Here is a 25,487-nt window from a genome sequence, read left to right on the forward strand (position 1 = left end):
TCATAATAATCGGGAAAAGTGAAGTCTGTCTGATTTTCTGTCTGTATGTCTAACTTATTTGAACATACTGTATACCTTGAGAGCCACTGTTCCAGCTGTGATGATTCTTTATTAAACCATTTGTTTCATCACAGAAAATAATTGAGACCAGCTTTCCCATATAGAATGATACTCAAAGAAAATTCTTACCTGTCTTAAAAGTGAGCCAAACAAATCTCTTGTAGAGAAGGCTCAGAAGACATAAGTAGTTTAGCAGCCAGAGGTATTATCATTTCCTTTGCTTTACTCAACAGAAAGGCATCCTCTTTCAGAAGAGGGGATCTGCAGATTGGAACCCATTTTCCTGGTCTGTGTTTTGTGCTATAGTTCTCTTATAGGCTTCAATGTGTTCCTCTTGTCCATCGATCAAATAAACTATTCGGAAAATATAGCACTGTTGTTAAATATGGCTTACTAATAGTATTACCATTGGACTACTATATTTGACTTGTAGTATTACATTGTAGCTGTACTACTGTATTAATGGAGTACAGTACTGTAGTACGGAACAATATTATTACTGTAGTACAGTACTATAGCATTGTCATTTTACTATAGCACATTACTATAGGGTTTTATAGTAATATTATAGTACTTTTTTGTAAGGGATAGGGCCACTGCTGACTTCTAATACATAAGTGAAAATGAAATCTGGAAAAAGAAAAATAACAAAAAAAAGGACTTGTAAGAATGTAATGCATGTTTAAAGCCTTGTTTATTACAACTGTGAGCAGAAATAGTGAAGATTACATACTGTGGTTATAAAACAGTTATGCAGTCAAGTAAAATGCCATTCCATCATCCCTAAACACTGCAGTAGTTTTGTAAGAAATAAACAAAAAGGAGCTATGCAACTCAGCGAAGCGTTTTAAATACCCTTTCCTTCTAAAGAACACCTCATTATGGGTTTTATATATTGTGTGATAAGATATAAGGCTGGAAGGCAAAAATCAGAGCACTTGTACACAAGGCTGACCAACTCTACAGAAGTGCAGACTTAAGGAGAGCTGAACCTGCCATAGAAGAGGATGTTGCGGGTTTTATTGTGCTTAATGAAGAACAGGAATGGGTGGTCAGCATTGAAGTGTACAGGGATACTCATAGAACAGCCCAGCATCTGGGTGCACCTGGTGGCACCTGCTGCCTCTGTGCCCTCCTCATTCACCTCCACAAAGGACTTGTGCACCACCTTCGACAGCACCAGCTCATTATTGGACGACATGCCAGAGAAATCAGACTTGCCGACATCAAAGGCATCTACCATGCCCAAGCTGATCAGAACTGACTTGAGGTCATAGGTCTCCTCCAGCTTGAATTTTGGCAGGGTCACGGTCACCTCAGTGTTGCCCATCATTTCTGGCTTAGTCCACTTCATGAGATTTTCAAAGGTGAGCTCCCTTTCAAGCTGCAAAAAGAAAGACCGCAAACCAGGCTTTGTTACCCTTCTTGATATTTTCACAATATTAAAAGTCACACAGCATTGGTTTTAAATAGAAGCTTGCTGTTGTTCAGGGCAGTACAACCCCTAAATGGTACAAGCCTATCAAAATGACCTGTGCTTTAGCTGTAAGAGTGCTCTCTCCTCAAACTCTCCACCTTGCACCAAGCATATACCTTTACCTTTTGTGTTAGTGTCTCTGTGGAATGAGCCTTTATCCTTTATATCTTGGCTTCTCCATACCATGACCCATCCTCAATAGGGGCAAGATTGTGTCAAACCTTCAATGCAAAGGGTCTTGATCTTACCTGCCGACGATGAGACCATTCTTCCACTCCCTGACATCATTACTCTATAGGAGGCTGTGTGGTCCAGTGGTTAAAGAAAAGGGCTTGTAAGCAGGAGGTCCCCGGTTCGAATCCCACCTCAGCCACTGACTCATTGTGTGACCCTAAGCAAGTCACTTAACCTCCTTGTGCTCCGTCTTTCGGGTGAGATGTAATTGTAAGTGACTCTGCAGCTGATGCATAGTTCACACACCCTAGTCTCTGTAAGTCGCCTTGGATAAAGGCGTCTGCTAAATAAACAAATAATAATAATAATAATAATAATAATAATAATTACTCTCTACAACCTATTAATATGCTTGACAATGTATTCTGTACTTTTATTCTGCATCTGACTGAAGATCTCATCACTGGTGAACAAAAATACAGCATATTTTATGGTTGTAAGGAAACACTATCCATCTAGTCTCAACATTGTTCTCTAAGCTACATCTTCTGGTTCCATTTTGCACACAAGGTTTTGTTAAAGTTTTGGGAAGATGCAGGGTAAAACAGTGTGTTATTAGATAATAATTGTAGCATCTAGTACATTTCACAATTTTAATATTTTAATGTACTTGTAATAGTCGTGTTAATTGCCTAACTATTTCTTGCTGAGAACTGAACTTTTTTTATACATGGAATGTCCGAGGACTTTTATCTGTTCTTTGTTAAGTAATGAGTTACTGAATGCCTGTCAAGTCAAGATAGGCCAAAATATATTCAAGGTCTAATGTTGGAGACAGGAGAGATAAGGAATATTAATGGGAATGTGAATCAGGAAATAGTTGAAAGCAGTCTGGGAGTAATTTACCCTCTAATTTTAACAGAGTAAAATTGTAAGATTACTTTGTCACGAGTAATCTTAATAATTACTGTACAATCTTTAATGGTAATGGGGTAGGCATTAAAAATTTTAACTCAATGTTACTTTGAACTACTTTACAAACACGCGTGTGCTCTACAAGGTTCTTTAATCGGCTCAGTGCATTTTTTTCAAGGTATCACACTGACTCTGCAAATTAATTATGTTACTTATATTTCAACATTACATTCTTAAACTCAGTGAACATGTTAAAACTTCAATATAAAGCCATACAGATAAATAAGGAAATGCATTAATAAGTTACAAAACAGTTTAATATTACAGGCACCTTTTATTAGTGGTTGCCTCTGACAATGGTTCCAGTTGGATTTGTAGCTGGACTGGGGTGTAGCTTGGAATTTCTTATTCTTACTGTGTTTGGCTGCAAAGACAACAGGGCTAGCCATAGTTTGGATAATGTTTGCTGGTTTTGCTTGTGTACAGTTTCCTAGTAAATGAAGACATTGTATTCTGGGAGATGTAGTTGTTTGTGGACATTTTAGGGGAGGCAGACAAGCTGGACAGCAAAATTTCTAGGAGTATTTTTACACATTTAAATTAAATTTAGTGCGTATTTAGGATTTTTTAATGTGTAAAAACAGCAGGTACTCAGCTTATCTGGACCGCTGGTTTTTAGGTCGGCGCAACCCGCTGTCATAGATTGCTTCGCCCGAACAGCAGCTTGGGGATGACGCAACTAAGACAGAAAGTAAGGCAGGGTTGGGTAGCGAGCAAGACTGAGACACAGACTGGGGAGGACAAAACACAGAGCTAGCTGATGTTTCCAAAGCTACCTACTGTTGAAGGTCAGACACCTGTAGACTGTGCTCCCACTAGAATCTGGGGTAATAGCCACCTTCAGTGTTATATTTGCTGCTTATGTATTTGAATGCATTTATATAGACTTGTAATAAAAAGTGTGATTCAGACAAACTTTTATTGTTGCGCTTCCTTCCTACACCTTTGGCACCTATTCTGACATCATTAAAAGGTGCAGACACTCTACTTCTGGTACCAAAATCTTACATCATTAATCTAATTTTATGAGATCCACTTATCCGTTAAGCTTTGCTTCTCTTCAAAATCACCAAAGAAAAAAGCTTGAGTGGACACAGAAGAATGACTTTAGTATTTTTACCTTCAAGTAGCAATGCAGCCGATTCCTGTCATAAAAAGTCACCTTACATGTTAGCTAAAAATCACACAAAAGTAAAAACCAAGAGTTATACTGATACTTATTTGGTGTTGACATCTGGAAGTGGTTGTCACAGGTATTGTCACTAATGGTGCCTTTCTTAGGCAACTGCAACAGACCTGCAAAGTGTTATGATTCCTTCATTGGATGTCTGCTAATTTCAGAAGCTGTCCTTCCTTACCTTCTCCAGTCCAGTGGAATCGTCTTCAATGCCCATAGGTAAGATGATGAGCATGCTCAGCTCATTGCCAACATATGGGAGCTCTATAATCTGACTGTTCACTTCAGGAATGAATGTGAGGTTAAACTTGGCTTTCTGTTGCATCATCTGCACAGGCTTCGTTCCATTCTGTAAATAAATATCAGAAAAAAGATTGACAAGTTATAGCATCAATAGGCATCACACTTGCTTTTGAGACAAAGGTTCAAACTCCATATATCATAATTTCTACTTGGGTAAAAGAACATAACTTTATTTTGGAAATGCACACCATTAATGTAAAATCTTTAACAAAGAACCTGCTTACCTTGCTCAGTCGGAAAGCCCTTTCTCTTGTTTCACTCTCGCTGAACTTCTTCCCCCAGTTTCCTTTGAAATAGATGGCATTCACCAGGACAAGTCTGGTCAGGGCATCAACAGTCCCTTCAGCCAACAAGTTCTGGATTTTGTCTACATGATAATATATAAAGTAATTGTAAATTAGCATTAAAATAAATTGTTTTTGTTCTGAAGATTAAAATAATTGGAGTCTCCCATCTAATAAACAGGTCAATAAAAACACAGATTTCACTTTACTGGCTGTAGTGTTTTGCACTGTGTACAGTGTGATTCTTTAAGAAACCAGTCCTTTGATAATCATAAAGGATAACAAGGTAAGATTTGCTAAATTAATTAAATCTACTTCAAGTTTTTGTCATGTTCACCCTGTGTCTGGCTCTGCACCCAGGAGTTGATGTTCTGTCTGGCTGCTTCTGATGCAGTTACAAAATCAACAGCTTCCAGCTCAGCCTGGTAGAACTTCTTGGTGTCCTGAATGAATTCCTACAGAAAGTAAAATGAAAACGCTTGTCACCCACCATATTAAATTGTATTGTTTGTTTAAGTTGAATGCATTATATGAAAAGCTTAAACTCAATTAGGTGCCTGTGAAATATACTGAAATATTTAAGTTCCCGTCACGAGGACGATTAATGAAATGCATCTTTTGCAATTATTACCACAGCAATTGCAACAAAATGGACACATATTTCACAGTGCTCCAGGTACTTTATTACACTCATGCTAATATGGAGCTTGAGAAGGGGGACCTTTCTACCAATGGGTTATTGTGACAGGGCTGAGGCCTGCCCCTGTAAATAATATGTTTCAGTTTTTTTTGTAAATAAAATGCATTTCATTTGAAAGTTTTTTCAAATGAAGTGTGTGCTAGATATGGCAGGGCCGGGAGGTTGGACTTCCCTCCCTGCCTAATTTAAACTTAATGTGCAGCAGGTGGCCTGGTGTTAATTGACTAATTGGTTATCAATTAACCGTGGTCACTTTATTATTATTATTATTATTATTTATTTCTTAGCAGACGCCCTTATCTAGGGCGACTTATAATCGTAAGCAAATACATTTCAAGTGTTACTGTACAAGTAATAATACAATTAAGAGCAAGATAAATACAATGACTTTGGTTCAAGCAAGTACAAGTGTAACAAAATACAATTCAATAATACAGCAGATAACAGTGTCAGTGATAGTTACATCAGGATATGATTAAATACAAAATACTACAGATTAAACACTTGGCAGATTACAGTACTCTGAAGTACAGGATTAAATGCAGTAAAATAGGGGGCAGATAAGAGCAAATAAAGCACATTTAAGGAAGGGTGATAAGTGTCCCAGGGGAAAAACAGAGGAGTTCTACAGGTGCTGTCTGAAGAGGTGAGTCTTAAGGAGGCGCCGGAATGTGGTCAGGGACTGGGCAGTCCTGACATCTGTAGGAAGGTCATTCCACCACTGCGGAGCGAGGGTGGAGAAGGAGCGGGCTCTGGAGCCAGGGGAGCGTAGAGGAGGTAGAGACAGTCTTCTAGTGCAGGCGGAGCGGAGAGGTCGAGTGGGGGTGTAGGGAGAGATGAGGGTCTGGAGGTAGCTGGGTGGAGTCTGGTCAAGGCATCTGTAGGCTAGTACAAGAGTCTTGAACCGGATGCGAGCGGTGATCGGGAGCCAGTGGAGTGAGCGGAGTAGTGGAGTTGCGTGGGAGAAGCGAGGTAGAGAGAACACAAGGCGGGCAGCGGAGTTCTGGATGAGCTGGAGCGGACGGGTGGCGGACGCAGGGAGGCCAGCCAGGAGGGAGTTGCAGTAGTCTAGGCGGGAGTAGTACCAAGGCCTGGACTAGGAGCTGGGTGGCGTACTTGGTGAGGAAGGGTCGGATTCTTCGGATGTTGCTCAGGAAGAATCGGCAAGTGCGTGGAAGAGTGGAGATGTGCTGGGAATAAGAGAGGCAGGGGTCCAGGGTGACTCCGAGGTTCTTAGCGGTGGAAGAGGAAGAGAGTGTGGTACATTCCAGAGGAACAGAGATAGAGAGATCAGAGGAGGGGGAGGAGGAGGAGGGAAAGAAAAGGAGGTCAGATTTAGAGAGGTTGAGTTTGAGGTGATGCAAGTGCATCCAGGAGGAAATAGCAGACAGACAGGTAGAGATACGGGAGGAGAGGAAAATCTAAGCATCATCAGCATAGAAATGGTATGAGAAACCATAGGATGCGATGAGGGGGCCCAGGGAGCGGGTGTAGAGAGAGAACAGGAGAGGACCCAAGACTGACCCTTGGGGGACTCCTGTTAAGAGAGGGTGAGGTGTGGAGGTTGCTCCATGCCAGGTTACCTGGTAAGTGCGGTTGGAGAGGTAGGAGGAGAACCAGGCCAGAGCAGTGCCAGAGATCCCCAGGTCAGCGAGAGATGATAGTAGAATAGCGTGATCAACAGTGTCAAAGGCAGCAGAGAGGTCGAGGAGAATTAGGACAGAGGAGAGAGAGGCAGCTCGGGCAGACTTAAGTGAGTTGGTGACAGACAGGAGGGCGGTTTCAGTGGAGTGAGCAGAGCGGAAGCCAGATTGGAGAGGGTCGAGCAGAGAGTGGTTGGACAGGAAAGCAGAGAGCTGGCGGTGTACAGTCCGCTCAAGGGTTTTGGAGAGGAAGGGTAGGAGGGAGACAGGACGGTAGCTCTGGAGGGAGGTGGGGTCGAGGGTAGGTTTTTTGAGAAGGGGAGTGATAGAGGTTTTTTTGAAGGCAGAGGGAAAGAGACCAGAAAGGAGAGAGGTGTTGAGAAGGGAGGAGATGAAGGGAAGTAGAGCAGGAGCAGCAGCTTGAAAGAGGTGAGTGGGGAGGGGGTCCAGGGCACATGTGGTGGGTTTGTGACCCTGGAGCAGGGAGGAGAGGTCAGAGTCTGAGTGGCGAGAAGGTGGAGAAGGAGGGTGAGTTAGCAGGGGATGCAGTGGGTGTAGGGGTTGGAACAGGAGGGGGTGCGGGGGAGGGAGAGGTGTTAAAGAGTTTGCGGATATCTGAGATTTTAGAAGAGAAGAAGGAGGCAAAGTCATCAGGGGAGATAGAGGAGGGAGGAGGAGGGGGGAGGGTTTAGGAGGGAGGAGAAGGTAGAGAATAGTTTACGTGGGTTGTTAGTGGGGGCTTGGATTACAGAATGGAAATAAGTACATTTAGCAGAGGAGAGAGTAGAGGAGAAGGAGGAGAGGAGAGTGCGGTAAAGGTCTAGGGCAGCAGGGAGTTTGGTTCTCTAACATTTCTTTTCAGCAGATTGCAGTGTGATTCTTGCTGAGCGGAGCGCAGAGGAGAGCCAGGGTTGGGGAGGGGGGGGGTAGAGCAGGTTGGGAGGTGAGGGGACAGAGGGAGTCAAGGGAGGAGGTGAGGGAGGAGAAGAGGGTGGAGGTAGCAGAGTCTTCTTTTAGTTCTTCTTTTGTTTTTTCTTTTGCAAGCCTGGAGGTGAATGGGAAGAATCCCGATGACTGTTTGTGTGTGTGTGTGTGTGTGTGTGTGCACATCACCTGGGTGAGCTACAGGTTATCACAGTGTGCAGACCGGGATAACTGCACTGTTAGAATAGGGATTTAATTGAGGGGATTTTAATCCCACATTTATTTACATGTGTGTTCGGAAGAAGGTTCCTGGTCCAGGACCTCACTGTATAGCAGGAGTAGTGCACAGCTGATTGTAGGCCAACTTGCATTTTATAGTTCTTTTGAAAAGTGCTTTTTTAAAAAAATGTATTTTGATCTACATGTTTGTATATATGCTTCCACACGAGGGCTACCATTGCCATAGCCTAATGGTGTCCATCTACCACTGCAACTGCCTGTGTGATTGTAAATAACATCTGGAAGCCAGAGCGGCGTTTCAACGTCAAACCCTCTGTGTCTCCCTCGTTTCTTAGCGGATACCCACACCGTAACAGAACACCCCTGTTACAGTCATACAATTGCATTTAAATCAAGCATTACATTGTAGTACCACTTCCCTGACCAAGAATATTATTTGGTAAAGACAAACATCTCTTAATGCAATATTGTAGGAAAGCAAAGGCCTTGTAAACATATTAAAAAATAGATGTGTGTTCACTGCCTTAGTAAAGTAATAAATACAATAAGTACTACCTTACTGATAACTAAAGACCCAAACGATGAATCTTACCTTGACAAAGTCAAATGATTTCTCTCCATACAGACGATTAGCCAAACACAATTTATAGGGAGCGCCCTGTTTGTTGATGTCAGAGATCAGCGTGCTGAATCCAGAGTGCACATCATCCTTAGATTTGTTAAAGCAGACGGACTGTTGTACAAAACCAAAGAGAGCAGAGTTATTCAGCTTTCCATCTTTATTAGACAGATATACCAAGATATTGTTCCAGTTTTAAATTAATAAAAAAAAATTAAGAATGTTTCTTACTCTTTTGTTAGATTACCAGTTTGGATCATCTGATCATGTACTTGAGGTTTAAAGAAAAACAAAGTAAAAAAAAAAAAACACAAAACAGCTGAAGGATGCAGTAATGTTATTACCCGCCAGCTTCCAAGCATCTACAACATGTTTATTGAATGGTCAAGAACAGGCCCTGTACTTTCCCATGAAAGTAGTTATTAGTAACGCAGACATTGTTTTGGGTAAAGAGAAGCTACCGAGCAAACCAGCTTTGGATTGCCTTTTCAAGCACCTTTTTACAAACTAAAATATTATACTTCTATTGAATTTTAATAAAGTAATTTTCAATTCGCAGAAAAAATCATATAAGCAGCCAGACCTATCATGTACCAAAAACAATAAATCTCATGTGTTATTTGATATTGATTACCCCCCAAAAAAGCACCAGCCAACACAAAATAAATTCAAACCACATAAACCATTTTTTCGCAATGTGCAGCTTACCTAAGGAGCCTCTTCCTCTATTTTACTATAGGTGAGATTGTGGCTTTATGCACGCCCACTCAGAAACCATGCTTAAGATTCAGTTGTTTTTACTTGCATGTACTCAACTACATTTTTTTTTAATGTAGCTTTTCTGTAGACAAATACACTTTGTCCATTTGGAAAATTACACAATAGAAATACAGTATTTTAAAAACAACAGGGTGAAGTGCAATACTTATTGAAATAAAGTTCCACAGGTGACAGATGATTTAAGACAAAATATCATGTTATACATTCAGGCACTTTATACCCCCTCTTGTGGATGGACGTGCTGGTGACATCAGGACAGAATGCAGGAACACACAGGCAGTGCTGCAGTTCAAAAGACGCTGCAGCGCCGTTTATTTAAACAAACAAAAAAATTGAAATAAATATTTAAACAAAGACTTGCTCACAGAGCACAAAAGAATAAAATAAAACAAATCTCAAACACAAATAATACGATCAGGCTGGGCAGTAGCTTTCACTGATCCTGTATTTAATTTTACTTTTCAACTCCTCTCTCGCTCCCGCTCCTCCTCTGAACACCCACCACCCAGAATGCAGAGAGCTGCAGGCTTTTATACAGGTGACCATCTCCCGATTAGCAACAATTACACAACTAATTAAACTCGGGAGACGGTCACCTTCTGCACAAGGTTTTTAATTACTGTGGATGGGGCTTCCCATCCACACTACTAAACAATACAATTACAAAACAACGCACGGCTACTATATTTATAAAACAATAAACCATAACAATAACAATAACAGTAATAATAATAATAATAATAATAATAATAATAATAAAACAAAACAAATACTAAATAATAAACTGCACAGAGGCAGAGGGGTACCCCATTCTACAAATAAATAAAATAAACAATATATTTAAACAGCAGGGCTTTGCCCTGCCCACTTTTCATGTACAGGGCTCCTCGACCTGTTACACCCCTGTATACAGTATAATGTAGACCTGCACATGCCATTCCCTAAAGCTGGAACCACACCCAAACAGTGTTAGATTTATGGCAGCATTTTAACAGTATAATGATCAATGACACTAGCAGCTTACTGCTATAACTGAACTTGTACCTACTGAGCACCACACCTAGCTTTTGTGGGAAGGGCAGAGAGACACTTTCCCCAGAGAAATCTGAGTTGCTCTGAAATTGTCTTTAAGCATTCTGAAGCTGGCCATTTCTCCAAGTCTTTATTTTATGCTGCCTAGTATTTTAAAAGGACAGACCTAAGATGGCAGAGTTTCTTTAATGGCAGCTTACTCAATTATTTATTAATTAAATAACAAAACTAGTATAATAATATGCCACTGTACAGTCTAATGAGGGATATGTTTAGGCAATACAGTTAATTCTACTAGGACCCCAGGGGAGAAAAGGCCAATACAGAACCCTCTGGACAGAATTAACACCAACTGGCCTGGCCCAAGTGTGAGGGGTCTGAAAACAACTAAGAACTGTAATTCTTCTAATGCTTGAGCAGCACATACCTGTGCCATCTCAGAGGCTGTGTTCCCCCGAGCCCCCAGATACACCATGGCCAGAGCGGAGGAGATGCTCAGGGGGGAGTAGAAGATGTTTTCTGCTTTTCTGTCATTACTGAGCTTCTTAAAGAGGTCCAGGGCGAAGCTGGTGTTTGCACTGGCCAAACTCTCCATGATCAGCAGCCTAGGGGAAAGAAAGTACAAAAAACGTGACCTACAGAGTATATTGACCAATGCTCCAAAACACACATCTATAAATCACGTTTGACAGCTACTGCACCCAGTTTTCTTGGATGCTGTATTACTCTGGGTTGATATGTATAGATTTCAAAGCTCAAGGCCACAACCTCTTGGTCAACGCCTAGACTTTTTTAGTTTAATCGGTTACAATATATTGTATTGCCGCTTTAAACCAAGGACATTTTTTTTCCCCCAAAGTCCAGAACGCTTCATGTCTTTCAGAAAGGAAACAAAATGAATGGGGGTGCTTAGCAACAGACCAAATACTTGAAAGTCGGCTTCTCTCTTCAATCATTTAGAAGGTGTGAGCCACCATTACATTGTAGATAATCACATTCAGCACAATCCTCTGCTAAATCTACACCACTCGCATGACATATTAATCTCCATGGATTAGCAAGCCTCAAGACACCTTCCAGCACCTGAGCCTATGCCACTTCTTATAGCTTAAGAACATAATAGACAACAGCATTACCTTGCATTTTTCATATTAAGTATTGGGAAGTTTGTTTGTGTCCTCATACAGTACTACTAGTTGCAGAACTTTGAAGATATTTTCCTTACAAAGATATGGTATCAGATACAGTAGTTCTAGCACTTTTGAAATTGTAATAAAAATATCCTTGCTCATTTGTTACTACATAAGAGTTTCATATTAGTATTTCATATTACATGTTGGCACTTCATACCAGCAGATCTTAAAGCAGGAACAGTACTTATATTGGCACCAAGTAATATAGAGTCAATTTTAAAAAAATATTATTTGGGGTTCTGAATTCTGACATTTCCATCATGAATTGGAATCTAATTCATATCTAAACTGGACAGGAAGTAGAATATCTGTTGACTTGTCACAAATGTGGGGAGGGGATCAGGTTTTATTTGTGGATATCAGTCCCATTTCGGCTATGTTAACACATTACATTTTAGATAACCAAATCTTATATTTCAGATCTGCTGACATAGAATTGTGATTTGCCTCTTACTCAGAATATTACTGTGCCCTACTGTATATAGGGTGAGCATACCTATTAAGTCCATCGCCTCTTATTATCACTAGTTTAAGCAAATCATAGTTTCTCTGATAAATTTAGCTGATCCAGTGGGTGTTTCTGCTTATATCACTTTTTTTTCTGAGCCAATCAGTTCTTCAGCAACCACTGAAAACTATGTTTCATATATATATACAGACGTGCTCAAATTTGTTGGTACCCTTACAGCTCATTGAAATAATGCTTCATTCCTCCTGAAAAGTGATGACATTAAAAGATATTTTATCATGTATACTTGCATGCCTTTGGTATGTCATAGAATAAAGCAAAGAAGCTGTGAAAAGAGATGAATTATTGCTTATTCTACGAAGATATTCTAAAATGGCCTGGACACATTTGTTGGTACCCCTTAGAAAAGATAATAAATAATTGGATTATAGTGATATTTCAAACTAATTAGTTTCTTTAATTAGTATCACACATGTCTCCAATCTTGTAATCAGTCATTCAGCCTATTTAAATGGAGAAAAGTAGTCACTGTGCTGTTTGGTATCATTGTATGCACCACACTGAACATGGCCCAGAGAAAGCAAAGGAGAGAGTTGTCTGAGGAGATCAGAAAGAAAATAATAGACAAGCATGGTAAAGGTAAAGGCTACAAGACCATCTCCAAGCAGCTTGATGTTCCTGTAACAACAGTTGCAAATATTATTAAGAAGTTTAAGGTCCATGGAACTGTAGCCAACCTCCCTGGGCGCCGCTGCAAGAGGATTATCGACCCCAGATTGAACAGAAGGATAGTGCGAATGGTAGAAAAAGAACCAAGGATAACTGCCAAAGAGATACAAGCTGAACTCCAAGGTGAAGGTACGTCAGTTTCTGATCACACCATCTGTCGCTTTTTGAGCGAAAGTGGGCTCCATGGAAGAAGACCCAGGAGGACTCCACTTTTGAAAGAAAAACATTAAAAAAGCCAGACTGGAATTTGGTAAAATGCATATTGACAAGCCACAATCCTTCTGGGAGAATGTCCTTTGGACAGATGAGTCAAAACTGGAGCTTTTTGGCAAGTCACATCAGCTCTATGTTCACAGACGAAAAAATGAAGCTTTCAAAGAAAAGAACACCATACCTACAGTGAAACATGGAGGAGGCTCGGTTATGTTTTAGGGCTGCTTTGCTGCGCCTGGCACAGGGTGCCTTGAATCTGTGCAGGGCACAATGAAATCTCAAGACTATCAAGGCATTCTGGAGCGAAACGTACTGCCCAGTGTCAGAAAGCTCTGTCTCAGTCGCAGGTCATAGGTCCTCCAACAGGATAATGACCCAAAACACACAGCTAAAAGCACACAAGAATGGATAAGAACAAAACATTGGACTATTCTGAAGTGGCCTTCTATGAGTCCTGATCTGAATCCTATCGAACATCTATGGAAAGAGCTGAAACTTGCAGTCTGGAGAAGGCACCCATCAAACCTGAGACAGCTGGAGCAGTTTGCTCAGGAAGAGTGGGCCAAACTACCTGTTAACAGGTGCAGAAGTCTCATTGAGAGCTACAGAAAACGTTTGATTGCAGTGATTGCCTCTAAAGGTTGTGCAACAAAATATTAGGTTTGCGGTCCCATCATTTTTGTCCATGCCATTTTCATTTGTTTTATTATTTACAATATTATGTTGAATAAAAAATCAAAAGCAAAGTCTGATTTCTATTAAATATGGAATAAACAATGGTGGATGCCAATTACTTTTGTCAGTTTCAAGTTATTTCAGAGAAAATTGTGCATTCTTTGTTTTTTGTGGAGGGGTACCAACAAATTTGAGCACGTCTGTATATGTATATATATATATATATATATATATATATATATATATATATATTGTAACAAACTGGAGGGGTACCCTGCGGGATACTCCTTTCCACGGCTTCCACCGACGAGCACAGACACGTAGAGATTGCAGGCAAGTAACTTTTATTTACAATATTCAAACACAAGAGACTCTTTAAATCACTGAATGCCCTGTACGGGACACTAACTGTCTCACTTCTTCGCCCCTCTCTATCTAGTATAGAATACCAAGTCCTACAGGTCGGAGCCTGTAGAAGTCCGCTCCCGAGGAAGGGTCCGCGTAGACTCTCCCTGTGGTATGAGCTTTGTAATCCACGCAGTCCAACCGCTACCTCTGCTGGGGTAGTCCTGCAACACGGGTAAGTATCCACGGACTCCTCACTCGCTGCAGTCTCTCTGACACAGAGGTAAGGACCGCACCGACTCCCTCTGCTGGAGTCTCGCTGCAGCACAGGCAAGGACAGCGCCGACTCCCTCTGCTGGAGCCTCGCTGCAACACAGGAACAGGTAAGGACAGCGCCGACTCCCTCTACTGGAGTCTCGCTGCAACCCAGGAAACAGGTAAGTACAGCGCCGACTCCCTCTGCTGGAATCTCTCTGTAACACAGGTAACAGGAAAGTACAGCGCCGACTCCCTCTGCTGGAATCTCGCTGTAACACAGGTAACAAACACCGGGAAGACTCTTGGCTGGAGTATGTAATGGGGCCCTGAATAAGAGCTCCTGGCTGAACACTCCTGTGTCCCACCTCCCGAGCAAGACGTGCCCAACGGCGTTGATGACTATATCCAGACTGTGGGGAAGAACCCCGGCAGCCAGTGTCCTGGGAGGTTCCAGAGCACCCCTGTGTAAAACGTGCTTATCTCCTGTTACAATAAACTGTGTCCTGCAAACCAAACTGTTGTTTCAGTCCGCTTTCTTTTCCTGTTATTTCTACCCGCTGCTCCTGCAGCGCGTACTCATACAATCCCTTTCCAGGTCCTGGATACTTCACACAGACACACAGACGGCCGCCGTGACGGTTCTCAACCGACACGGAAGCTGCGGAACTGTTTTACCTAACACAGAGGAGCGGCGTTCATCCAAACGTTTAAATAAAACAAATTATCCTAGTAAAACAAAAGGCTACCTCACCAAGAGGAAAAATGCTCACAATTTACACAAAACAAAACTCTTGTTCACCAAACAAAACCCGTTCGCTTTACCTTGCGAAGTTTTACAACACCCTCTACTCTCTGGGTATTTCCTGCAGGACAATCCGGCAGTGCTCCCCACGATCACCCCCGTCCTGTCCTACCCTACTTCCTTATATACCCCAGGAACCCCGCCCTACCAATTAGTGCTCCGGTTCCTGGGTGCTGTTTGCTTCATTTTCCGTAGTAGCGCCGCCATTCCTTAAAGGCGACGTTACTTCTTTCTTACAATATATATATAATTTTTTAATGGAGTACTATTGCTTATTGCAAATTTAAGAGATTAATGTTCCACATGTAAGTGAGAAAGTCTGTATTGGTACTTTTTGTAAATGACTACATAGAAAGTTGGGGTTCTAATTTTTGTAAACAGCACATGTTACAGGTTTCAGATTAGTGGTAATGTATTTTCACTTCATTGAAACAAAACAGCTTCTAATTCTGTTAAGCGCTGATCTTCTGCTGTCTGTTTTCTTACTTTATCATAAAATGCAAAAGACATTAGCTTTAGTTTCCATGTTTTTGTGCAAAATTCAATTTTTCCCCGAGGTGGGCTAAAACTATTTAAACATATATAATATAAATATATCACAACCTTGTTAGGTGAAGATGACTCGCAAGCCTGTAGCTCAAAAGAAGCTTTTAATTCCCATGCTGTTCTCACCTTCATCATAACATTAAAAACAGTACCAAACCAGCCATTCATTTCTTGTTGTAGGTAAATTGTTGCACTAACTGCTGATCCGGGCTCAGTTTCGTCACCAGATTTCTTTTTCCCCTTTATTTTTCTTTTGTTCCTTGTTATCTGCCGTGCTTCTTTCATATACTTATACATGCCCCTTCCCAGATCCATTTTTGCTACATGCATTAAGCTTAAATAGGACAAAGGTAACCTTAGGAACTGCCAGTGCTTATCAACAGCTTCTTTGTCCTCCTGCAGAGGGACAGTATTAAACACATATGAAGAGTTCACTGTAAGTACTGTACTATTCAAATGTTTTACATTTTTAAAAATGATTTCAAATGCAGCAACATTTTCAAGAAACATGTGGTATTATGTGTAGTTTCACTTTTTAGGTGGTTCAAGTAAAATGTCTATCAAAACATATTCAGATACAACACTCGGTTACTTTTTTGCATTCATTCACTCGTACATACATACATATTCTAAACAACTCATTTGAACCTTTTAAAATGGTATTCTGTTTTTGTGAAAACAATAAAGTTGAGTTTTTGCTGCTTCTTTGTATGTATAAATAAAATAAAAGTAGGGGAAAAAAATAGTGTAACAGTATTAAATTTGCCCCTAAATACCCCCAGCAATTTTCCACAGAATTTGGTCAAATATCCCCGCAATCTTTTGTAAATATTTTTTATTGGTCCTGCTTATTAATAGCATATGGTGCTGTACCGATTAAGCCCACTTTGGTGATAATCAAAATAGTCAACCAGTTTTGACACATTTATTCACAGACAAGTAGTACAACTAAGAAAAATCTTCTATAGCATTATTTTCATTTCTAATTGATACAAGATAATTGTAACAAACGTCACAACTATAGTGCATGCTCTTGCAAACTAGTTTGCATAGATCTGAGCGATGTTGGAGAGTCTGGGCTTACTGTTCATTATTTGTTCATTATTTGTTTCTAGAACTTTCCAGTAATATAAATAGTAGCGGCCTTAAGCCCACCAGTTCAGTTTAGTCCCAGCTGCCTAAGTGGATACATATCTGCATTTTTCTGAGATGGCATCAACAGGCCGCAAGCATCCGGCAGACGCATTTTGAGACTTCAAAATGGTGGCATTCCTGATGGGTCTCCAAGGCGGTTTCACCAAGTTTCCCTGCTATCTTTGCCTTTGGGGCAGCAGGGACACCAAGGCGCACTACCACAGGCAGGACTGGCCACAGCGGACCGAGTTCTCTGTGGGGAGGAACAACGTCAAGTGGGAGCCACTGGTGGACCCCTGGAAGGTGCTGATGCCACCACTGCACATCAAATTGGGTCTTATGAAACAATTTGTCAGAGCTCTAGATAAGGAGTCGACAGCCTTCAAGTACCTTCAAGACTTCTCCCCTAAGCTGTCTGAGGCAAAGGTCAAAGCCGGTGTCTTCGTCGGACCACAGATAAAGAAGATCCTGGAGTGCAACGAATTCCCCAAGAAGCTCACTAGTAAGGAGAAAGCGGCTTGGAACAGCTTTGTCGCAGTGGTTCGGGGTTTCCTGGGCAATCACAAGGCCGAAAACTATGTGGAGCTGGATGAGACTCTGGTGAAGAACTACGGCACAATGGGCTGTAGGATGTCCCTCAAAGTCCATATCCTTGATGCTCATCTTGATAAATTCAAGGAGAACATGGGAGCGTACTCGGAGGAGCAAGGCGAGCGCTTCCACCAGGATATACTGGACTTTGAACGCCGCTACCAAGGACAGTATAACGAGAACATGATGGGAGACTACATTTGGGGGCTGATTCGTGAAAGTGATTTACAGTATAATCGTAAATCTCGAAAAACTACTCACTTCTAAATCTTTTGTAGTCATTTTTGTATTACTTTAGTATAAATACATGTTAATTTGGATTCATATGTTGTTTTTTTCTGACTTTATGTGGACGAAAAGACACAAATTCGCCCGTTTTCTCATTGGAAATAGGCACATTTCAAAATATCACTGTCCTAGTCACAAAAGCAAAGTTTGTGGGGAATAATAGCCATTTTCTATACTTTTGAGGCATAAGCAATTAGGAAATAACACTTACTACCCAGGAACAAAAATTGTGTTACATAGTGTTATAATTAGGATTGCTATTTTTCGATATTAAAATCGGTAAAGCTTGTTAAACGTCGAATTCCCCAAAAATATGAGTTTGACTGAAATAAATTTATATGGAATAACCGTCGGTAAAACCATTCGCTATTTTTTTATTTTCTTACTGTAAATAATCATTTAGAAATCATCCCTAGTTTGTGTAGTTTTTATACTTACTGTCTGCCCCGTCTCCTTTCCACTCTGAATGGCTAGGGGTCGCTGTCAGTCATCTCAGTGGTCCATTACTACTGTAGTTTCACTGTCACTGTCATTGCACCCTGTTCTGCAGAAGCAGCGCTACAATGCTCTCAATTGCTTCAATTGCTTACAGAAGCAGCGCTACAATGCTCTCAATTGCTTCAATTGCTTACAGAAGCAGCGCTACAATGCTCTCAATTGCTTAAATGACTGTCAATCATCATGACCTGCACTGACTGTGCATTTTCATTTTTGATATTAGCAGGTTAAGGTGTAGGTAGGCTTTTGCTAAAGGTATACGGTGACAGTTACTAGTTTGATTTGAAAATGGGGCAAAAGGGGAAAACACTTAATGAGTATTGTGCACAATACCCTGACCGATGTCTGAAGTCTCCGCAGCAGGACAAAGCGGGCCTGTCTGCCTTACCTTCCAGTGACTCTGAGTCCAGCTGTGCTGAAGCAGGAGAGGGGGAGCTCAGACTCCAAATAATAAGTGCAAGTTAGTTCTGTTCAACTATCTAATGTTTTGTGTAGGAGCTATATCTATACAAGGTGTAGCTCTACTATAACCAAACGTTATTTCAATTGGTTGGTAACCACGGTTTTGTTGCATGTTGAATATGATAAAGGGGTTTCGCTAAATAAGATGTTTCTCAATGGCATAAAAAGTCTTTCTTAAAGCATAACAGTCGACTTCACCCATTCTCTGCTTGAATGGAAAAATAAAGATCGAAAAAAAGGGTAAATTCCTTGTAAAATAAACGTCAATATCAATCGTCGATTTCGGAAAAAAATAAAAATCGAACACTAGCAATCATACTTATAATATAGCTCTGTCACAAGCCACATTGGCTTAACTTGTTTTCTTGAATTATCTGTAGGGTGCCAATACTTTGTCTCAGATTACATTTTGCAAGTTATTTTTCATAAAAAGTAATATTACTGATGGGCATTAAGTAAGGAACCAGCAAATGAGAGGTTACTCTTTCACTTACACCACTCGTTATTGGCAGAAACTCTTAGCTATATAGGCTATCTAAATAAATGCTCGTAACAGATTTGGTAGGCTTAATAGGTACACTTGCCCTATATCACAATGATCCAATTACAGTAGTTCATAAAATACTGATTTGACACCAATGTTTCCAATCAAATTGTTATTGCAATTACACAAATATTGCATCTATATCCATGTTCTATAGGCAACTCTGTGTTAAAGTTGTTTGAAAGCCCAGTGTCAATGTGCTGTGGGGGTGGATGAATGATAAATACAAAGCTCATGATTTAACTGACAGTTTTACAACAGGCAGAAACATGCCATTCAGCTAAAAGAGCAGGCCACGCAGTAATACAGTATATCCAGAGAGGTTTAGTAGCTCTGATAAACACCGGCACCACTTGCCAGCATTTTATTAATGTGTTTTATTGACTTCAGATGCTTCCCGACCCCCATTCTACAGAAGTGTCTCAAGAACAGAGACTAATATCAGAATTTTGTTTTTGAATAATGCTCTTCCCCTTGGCAGCTGCAGCCATAAATGCCATAGCATTGTGTCTCTCTGATAAACTTTCAAACTGTCATCTTTGGGCCCTGTCTGCTGCAGGCTATAAAGTAGTCTGTCATCACTGGATACAGTAAAACGTTCTCTAAATTCAAATTCAAAAAATGCTTTATTGGCATGACAAAATGAAATTGAGTTTTGCCAAAGCAATTCAACAATGAACATTATCACAAAACAGTCCAGACAATACAATACAACAACTCTCCCATTTCCCTCCCTCCCTCCCTCCCTCCCTCCCTCTGTCCCCATGCTCCAGGGTGTCTACACCAGGGTCTGTCTCTCTGTCTGTGGCAGGCAGCTACATACTGGGCAGCTAGCTCTGCTGTCTGCAGCTCCTCTCCTAACAGAACTGACAGTTTTCTAAGTCAGAGAGCAGCTGGAATGTTGTGGCCTGATTGGCCAGTTTGGGGAAGTATATGTCCCTGATTTGCTTATACTGGGGACAGTGTAACAGGAAGTGCATTTCTTCTCTACCAGATCACAGTGACAGCACAGCCTTTTTTCTTTGGCAATCCAGGTTTTTTTGTGCCGGCCATTTTCGATAGCCAGGCTGTGTTCACTGAGTCTGTACTTGGTCAGGATTTGTCTATGTTTTGTGTTTTTGACCCTGATCAGATATTCTGCCAGGGTAAATTATTTTTTTAGGGCCAGATAGCATTGTAATTTATTGTGTGATTCAATTTCGTTATTCCAATGTACTTTATAATTGTTTTCCAGATTTAGATTAATTTGTTTCATTTTTTGTGCTGGCAGTTTTTTGTTGGTGGTGTTCTGAAGCTCGCTGGTGTTAATTTGGCTCAGTTGGCTGAGCTTCAGTACCATTCTACTGAGGGGATTCTCTTGTGGGGGCTGTGTGCAGCTCCGTAGTGCAGTGTGGTGGTAGGACTGCGGATCAGCCTGCTGTAGATGGACCCAGTAGTTGAGCACTCGTTTCTTTATGGAGTGGAGTAAGGGGAACCGGCCCAATTCAGCCCTGCAAGCGCTATTGGCTGCACTCCTGTGAACCTGCAGGTGTTTACAAAATTCCAAATGGAAAATTTCAATGGGGCTTTGATTGGGGTTCATAAGGGGACCCCACACTTCACTACCATACAGAAGGATTGGCTTTATTATGCTGTCGAAAATTTTTAGCCAAGTTTTTATTGGTGGTTTAATTTTGTATATCCGATTCTTTATTGCATAAAAAGCCCTACGCGCTTTATCTCTTAATGCATTTATAGCCAGGTTGAAGTTCCCAGACGCACTGATTTTTAGACCCAGGTAATTGTAGCTGGTGCTGTGCTCCAGGGTGTTGTTTCCCAGGGTGAAGCGCTACTTGTTTCCCTGAGATCTGGCTTTCTTCTGGAATACCATAACTCTGGTCTTGTCCAGGTTTACTGTCAGTGCCCATTTCTGACAGTACTGCTCTAGCAGTGACAGGCTCTGCTGCAGCCCCTGCTCTGTGGGTGACAGCAGGACCAGGTAATCTGCATAGAGCAGGAATTTGATTTCTTTGTCATGTAGAGTGATGCCAGGGGCTGCAGACTGCTCCAGCACCGTAGCCAACTCGCTGATGTAGATGTTGAACAGTGATGGGCTCAGACTGCAACCCTGTCTCACTCCACGCCCTTGGGTGAAGAACCCTGTTCTTTGGTTTCCAATTTTCACACCACACTTATTCTCTGTATACATTGACTTAATGATGTCATAAATTTTACCCCCTACACCGCATTCAAGAATTCTAAGGAATAGACCTGGATGCCAAATTGAGTTAAATGCTTTTTTAAAATCTATAAAACAAGCAAAAATGTTTCCTTTATTTTTTGGTGTACATGTTTGTTTATTAGGGTGTGTAGGGTGTAAACATGGTCAGACGTGCGGTAATTTGGTAAAAAACCAATCTGACTCTTACTCAAGACATTGTGTTCGGTAAGGAAGGCCAGTATCCGGGCATTAACCCTTAGCGGTCCATTTATTCGCGTGTGTCAGGCGTGTCAGGTCCAATTTATTTTCACACGCGCAGTTTATTTTAGACGCGCTGTTTAAAAGTGTTTTTTTTTTTTAACAGTAAAACAGGTTTAAAAGACACTGCATATCAACAGGACACTCAGTACTGTATCTCCAGCACCGCCCCACCCCTCGTTCGCTATATTTTTCAAATAACTCGTAATAATAGTACATACCGATCATCTCTTGATCACTCGTTTTATCACCAAACTCCTCAATAATGCGATCCAAGTCGTTATTTTATTACTATAACATCTCAAAAAGCTCTGCAAATGTCTGTGATATTCTCTGAGCGCTGGATGTGGAAGCAGCCATCTTGTTTGTGTATGTCCATTGTTATCTATGTAATGTCCTTGTCAGCAGAACTTTCAGTGCGTGTTTTTGCATGCAGAACAATCGACAATGCTTGATTTCTGTGTGAAACTGCACGTTGTTTATTATTGTTTTTGCACACTGAGTTAATTCTGTAGAATGTACATTTACTAATAATGTACATTTGACAGTACAAGCCAATAACTAAAAGTAACAGTTTGTGCACAGTTTGTGATTGGATTGTTTTCAGAAAAATAACGCTGTAGTTATTTTATTCATTCTTATTTCAATCGAACTATACGAGTTGTACAGAGTTGGTACAGTACTGTATACTATAACTGATTCATTCACTGCAGGTCTTTCAACCATTTTCATGAGGACATTTAAAAATAAACTTGTAAATACTATAAACGTGTGAGTTCTGTTACTTACTTTGAACTTTTTTTCAGATTTTGTTGTGTCAGTGGTCCAGTGGTTAAAGAAAAGGGCTTGTAACCAGGAGGTCCCCAGTTCAAATCCCACCTCAGCCACTGACTCATTGTGTGACCCTGAGCAAGTCACTTAACCTCCTTGTGCTCCAACTTTTGGGTGAGATGTAATTGTAAGTGACTCTGCAGCTGAGGCATAGTTCACACACCCTAGTCTCTGTAAGTCGCCTTGGATAAAGGCGTCTGCTAATGTTTGTGTGGAAGTGAGTTTGTAATTATTTTTTTTTCATGCATTTAATTAACACATTAATAAGCCTGTGGCCTACGTAATTGATAGGCGTAATTATTTATTTTTCAGTACTGTGTGCTGAAATTGGAAATCAGTTATGTTTAAACAGTATAAAAGTATAGCTAATTGTTATTATAATTGCTGCTTATTAAAAAGACACACTCTTTTTTTGTGAATTGTTTGTGACTGTGGTTTGTTACCGAATCCACAGTTTTCTGTGGATTCGTAGCTCAAAGTGTGGATTTGTTTATCAACAGTACATCTGCCCCGCACTCCCCTTCTCTTCAAAGACACACTGCCACTTTAGTTAGACGATTTGTAGATATAATCCACTGAAAGATCAAAGGGTCACAGAAATTTTATTTATATATATATATATATATAGCTCTGGAAAAAATTAAGAGACCACTGCAAAATTATCACTTTCTCTGGTTTTACTATTTATAGGTATGTGTTTGGTAAAATGAACATTTTTGTTTTATTCTATAAACTACTGACAACATTTCTCCCAAATTCCAAATAAAAATATTGTCGGTGATGATCTGGGGGTGCTTCAGCAAGGCTGGAATCGGGCAGCTTTGGCATGAATAAAGCCAAGTACAAGGTTGTCCTGGAAGAAAACTTGCTTCAATGTGAAAGACTGGTGGAGAGCATGCCAAGACGCATGAAAGGTGTGCTTGAAAATCAGAGTTATTGATTTCTGAACTATTCCTAAGTTAAAACATTAGTATTGTGTTGTTTAAAAATGAATATGAACTTATTTTCTTTGCATTATTCGAGGTCTGACAACACTGCATCTTTTTTGTTATTTTGACCAGTTGTCATTTTCTGCAAATAAATGCTCTAAATGACAATATTTGTATTTGGAATTTGGGAGAAATGTTGTCAGTAGTTTATAGAATAAAACAAAAATGTTCATTTTACCCAAACACATACCTATAAATAGTAAAACCAGAGAAACTGATAATTTTGCAGTGGTCTCTTAATTTTTTCCAGAGCTGTATATATATATATATATATATATATATATATATATATATATATATATATATATATATATATATATATATATATATATATAGTGAGTTAGTGTAGTCCTGGGTGAAGAAAAAGGACTACACTTCCCAGAAGAACACAGGCTGAAAAGCCGCAATTGTTTAATTTAATTGTTTATTGTTAATTATCCCCTGCACCTGGTAGTGATTGTAAATTAGGACCAGGTGCAGGGTATTTAAGAGGTGCAGTCAGCCTGCACAGGGCTGCTGAGCAGTCATTAAGAAAAAAAAAAAAAAAAAAAAAAAAGGAAGTCTCAAGAAGAGAGTGTTTTGTTATTGGTCAGGTAAACGGCTTAGCCGTCCTGAGTGTTAGTTTAGGTTGCTGTTTGTGTTTTAGTTTAGTGCTCAAAAAAGAGCTAGGTGTTTGTTTTGTGAATTAAAAATAGCACATCAGTGCTTAAACCTCAATTTCCTGTGTCCTGGGTCTATTTTTAAAGGGGCAAAAGAACCCGAGTGGGTGCAATTCTTTTATTATATATTAGCTCAAAGAACCAGCTCATATAGTTCAATTGAAATAAGAATGAATAAAGAACTACAGCGTTATTTTTCCGAAAACAATCCAACCACAAACAGTGCACAAACTGTTACTTATATACTGTATATAAAAGAGAATTGGGGCATTTTTACAAATGGAAAATATGACAAACAAAATATATACTATATATTAAGATGCATTGGAATGGCACATATACAGTTTATTTACGATTTCAGTAACACTTAATGTATCAAACCAATAATGTAAAATGTTATCACTATGGCTGTAAACCTGTAGATACGATCTAAGTGACAACGCCAGCCAGGTATTCTTGGTTGTTTTGAAACGACAAGCTATCATAGTATGAATGAACCTCATTTGGTAGCAATTGCACATAAACATTCCTGTACATTCACATTCACACATTCAGCATTTAAACAAAACTGGACTCTTTTCTTGTGCTTTGGGCGGCGCCTATACGTGTATCAAGTGGGCTTAAAACAGAAATTGATTCAAGGCTGGGCCCAAGTGCAGTCTACTATATTTTTTTTTTTTTTTTTTTTTTTTTTAAGCTCAATTTTTAGTCGTGGATTCGTGGCCATTCCGGGGAAAAAGTTTTTAATAATACAATTTCATTGAATTACACCCACTTCAATTTTACTTTATTTTAAATCAAGCCGTATCTTAACAGATGCTGATCTTGACATAAAGTTTAAACGCAAGTTACCTGCTCTTCACCCAGCAAGACACCTGAATTTATTAATTGACAACAGCGTATTCAACACAAACCTTCAATATGTTAGGTTTTAATACTTACTGTAGTTTGGTTTAACAGTGGTTGAAATGTACAGCAGAAAGCACAGCTTGCAATTGTTTTTCAAATCGGTATGGACAGAATATTTCTAAACCACCCACGCCTTCCACTGACTGTACTTCCGTGAACTGAGTTTTTAAAGAGACAACGCATTTGTTGCCCCATGGTGGATTAAAGCGATATTGCAGTGTCAGTGTGTGCAGGCAAAGGGATTGGGTCACATTCGGGTAAGATTATGACAGACATGTTTAATGTCTACAGGCAGGGCAGGGATTGTTTAATTTAAATAAAAAACATAATTATTATTTGCAGTAATGAACGCATTGATGCAACAACTACAGTAGCATATGAAGAACAGCAGCATTTAAATTTAAAATATGTATATATTAGACATATATCTTGCTATTCCATACACTATTTTGATGTGTTTTACATGCCATGTTTCCAGTTCTGCTAAAGATCATGCATACTGCTAC

The 25,487-nt window shown here is 40.1% G+C and overlaps 1 protein-coding gene across 3 annotated transcripts; it reads right to left on the minus strand.

Moving 5' to 3' along the window:
* Nucleotides 1-737: 737 nt before the first annotated feature.
* LOC117400246 (serpin B6-like) lies at nucleotides 738-25,145 on the minus strand. Of its 3 annotated transcripts, none has more exons than XM_033999881.3 (7): nucleotides 25,015-25,145; nucleotides 10,816-10,993; nucleotides 8,550-8,690; nucleotides 4,788-4,905; nucleotides 4,391-4,533; nucleotides 4,045-4,212; nucleotides 738-1,444 (listed from the first exon to the last, which is right to left on the minus strand). In XM_033999881.3, exons 2-7 carry the CDS (start codon nucleotides 10,981-10,983, stop codon nucleotides 1,037-1,039), a joined length of 1,146 nt encoding a protein of 381 aa, XP_033855772.2. In that variant the 5' UTR covers nucleotides 10,984-10,993; nucleotides 25,015-25,145; the 3' UTR covers nucleotides 738-1,036. The 3 variants fall into 3 exon arrangements, with proteins under 3 accessions (XP_033855772.2, XP_034773877.2, XP_033855773.2); XM_034917986.2 differs by lacking the exon at nucleotides 25,015-25,145 and adding an exon at nucleotides 22,383-22,531; XM_033999882.3 differs by lacking the exon at nucleotides 25,015-25,145 and adding an exon at nucleotides 21,815-21,982.
* Nucleotides 25,146-25,487: the final 342 nt, after the last annotated feature.

The sequence above is a fragment of the Acipenser ruthenus genome, chromosome 4 (assembly GCF_902713425.1).
Source record: "Acipenser ruthenus chromosome 4, fAciRut3.2 maternal haplotype, whole genome shotgun sequence".
Lineage (NCBI taxonomy): Eukaryota > Metazoa > Chordata > Actinopteri > Acipenseriformes > Acipenseridae > Acipenser > Acipenser ruthenus.

What these genes read in the sequence shown, in the direction of transcription:
- LOC117400246 (XM_034917986.2), bottom strand. Translation starts at nt 22,489, where the DNA reads ATGAGTCAGTGGCTGAGGTGGGATTTGAACTGGGGACCTCCTGGTTAC. An exon ending in AATCATTTGACTTTGTCAAG is followed by an intron (nt 4,906 to 8,549) that starts GTAAGATTCATC and finishes TACTTTCTGTAG; the next exon opens with GAATTCATTCAGGACACCAA. An exon ending in GGTGCAGAGCCAGACACAGG is followed by an intron (nt 4,534 to 4,787) that starts GTGAACATGACA and finishes ATTATCATGTAG; the next exon opens with ACAAAATCCAGAACTTGTTG.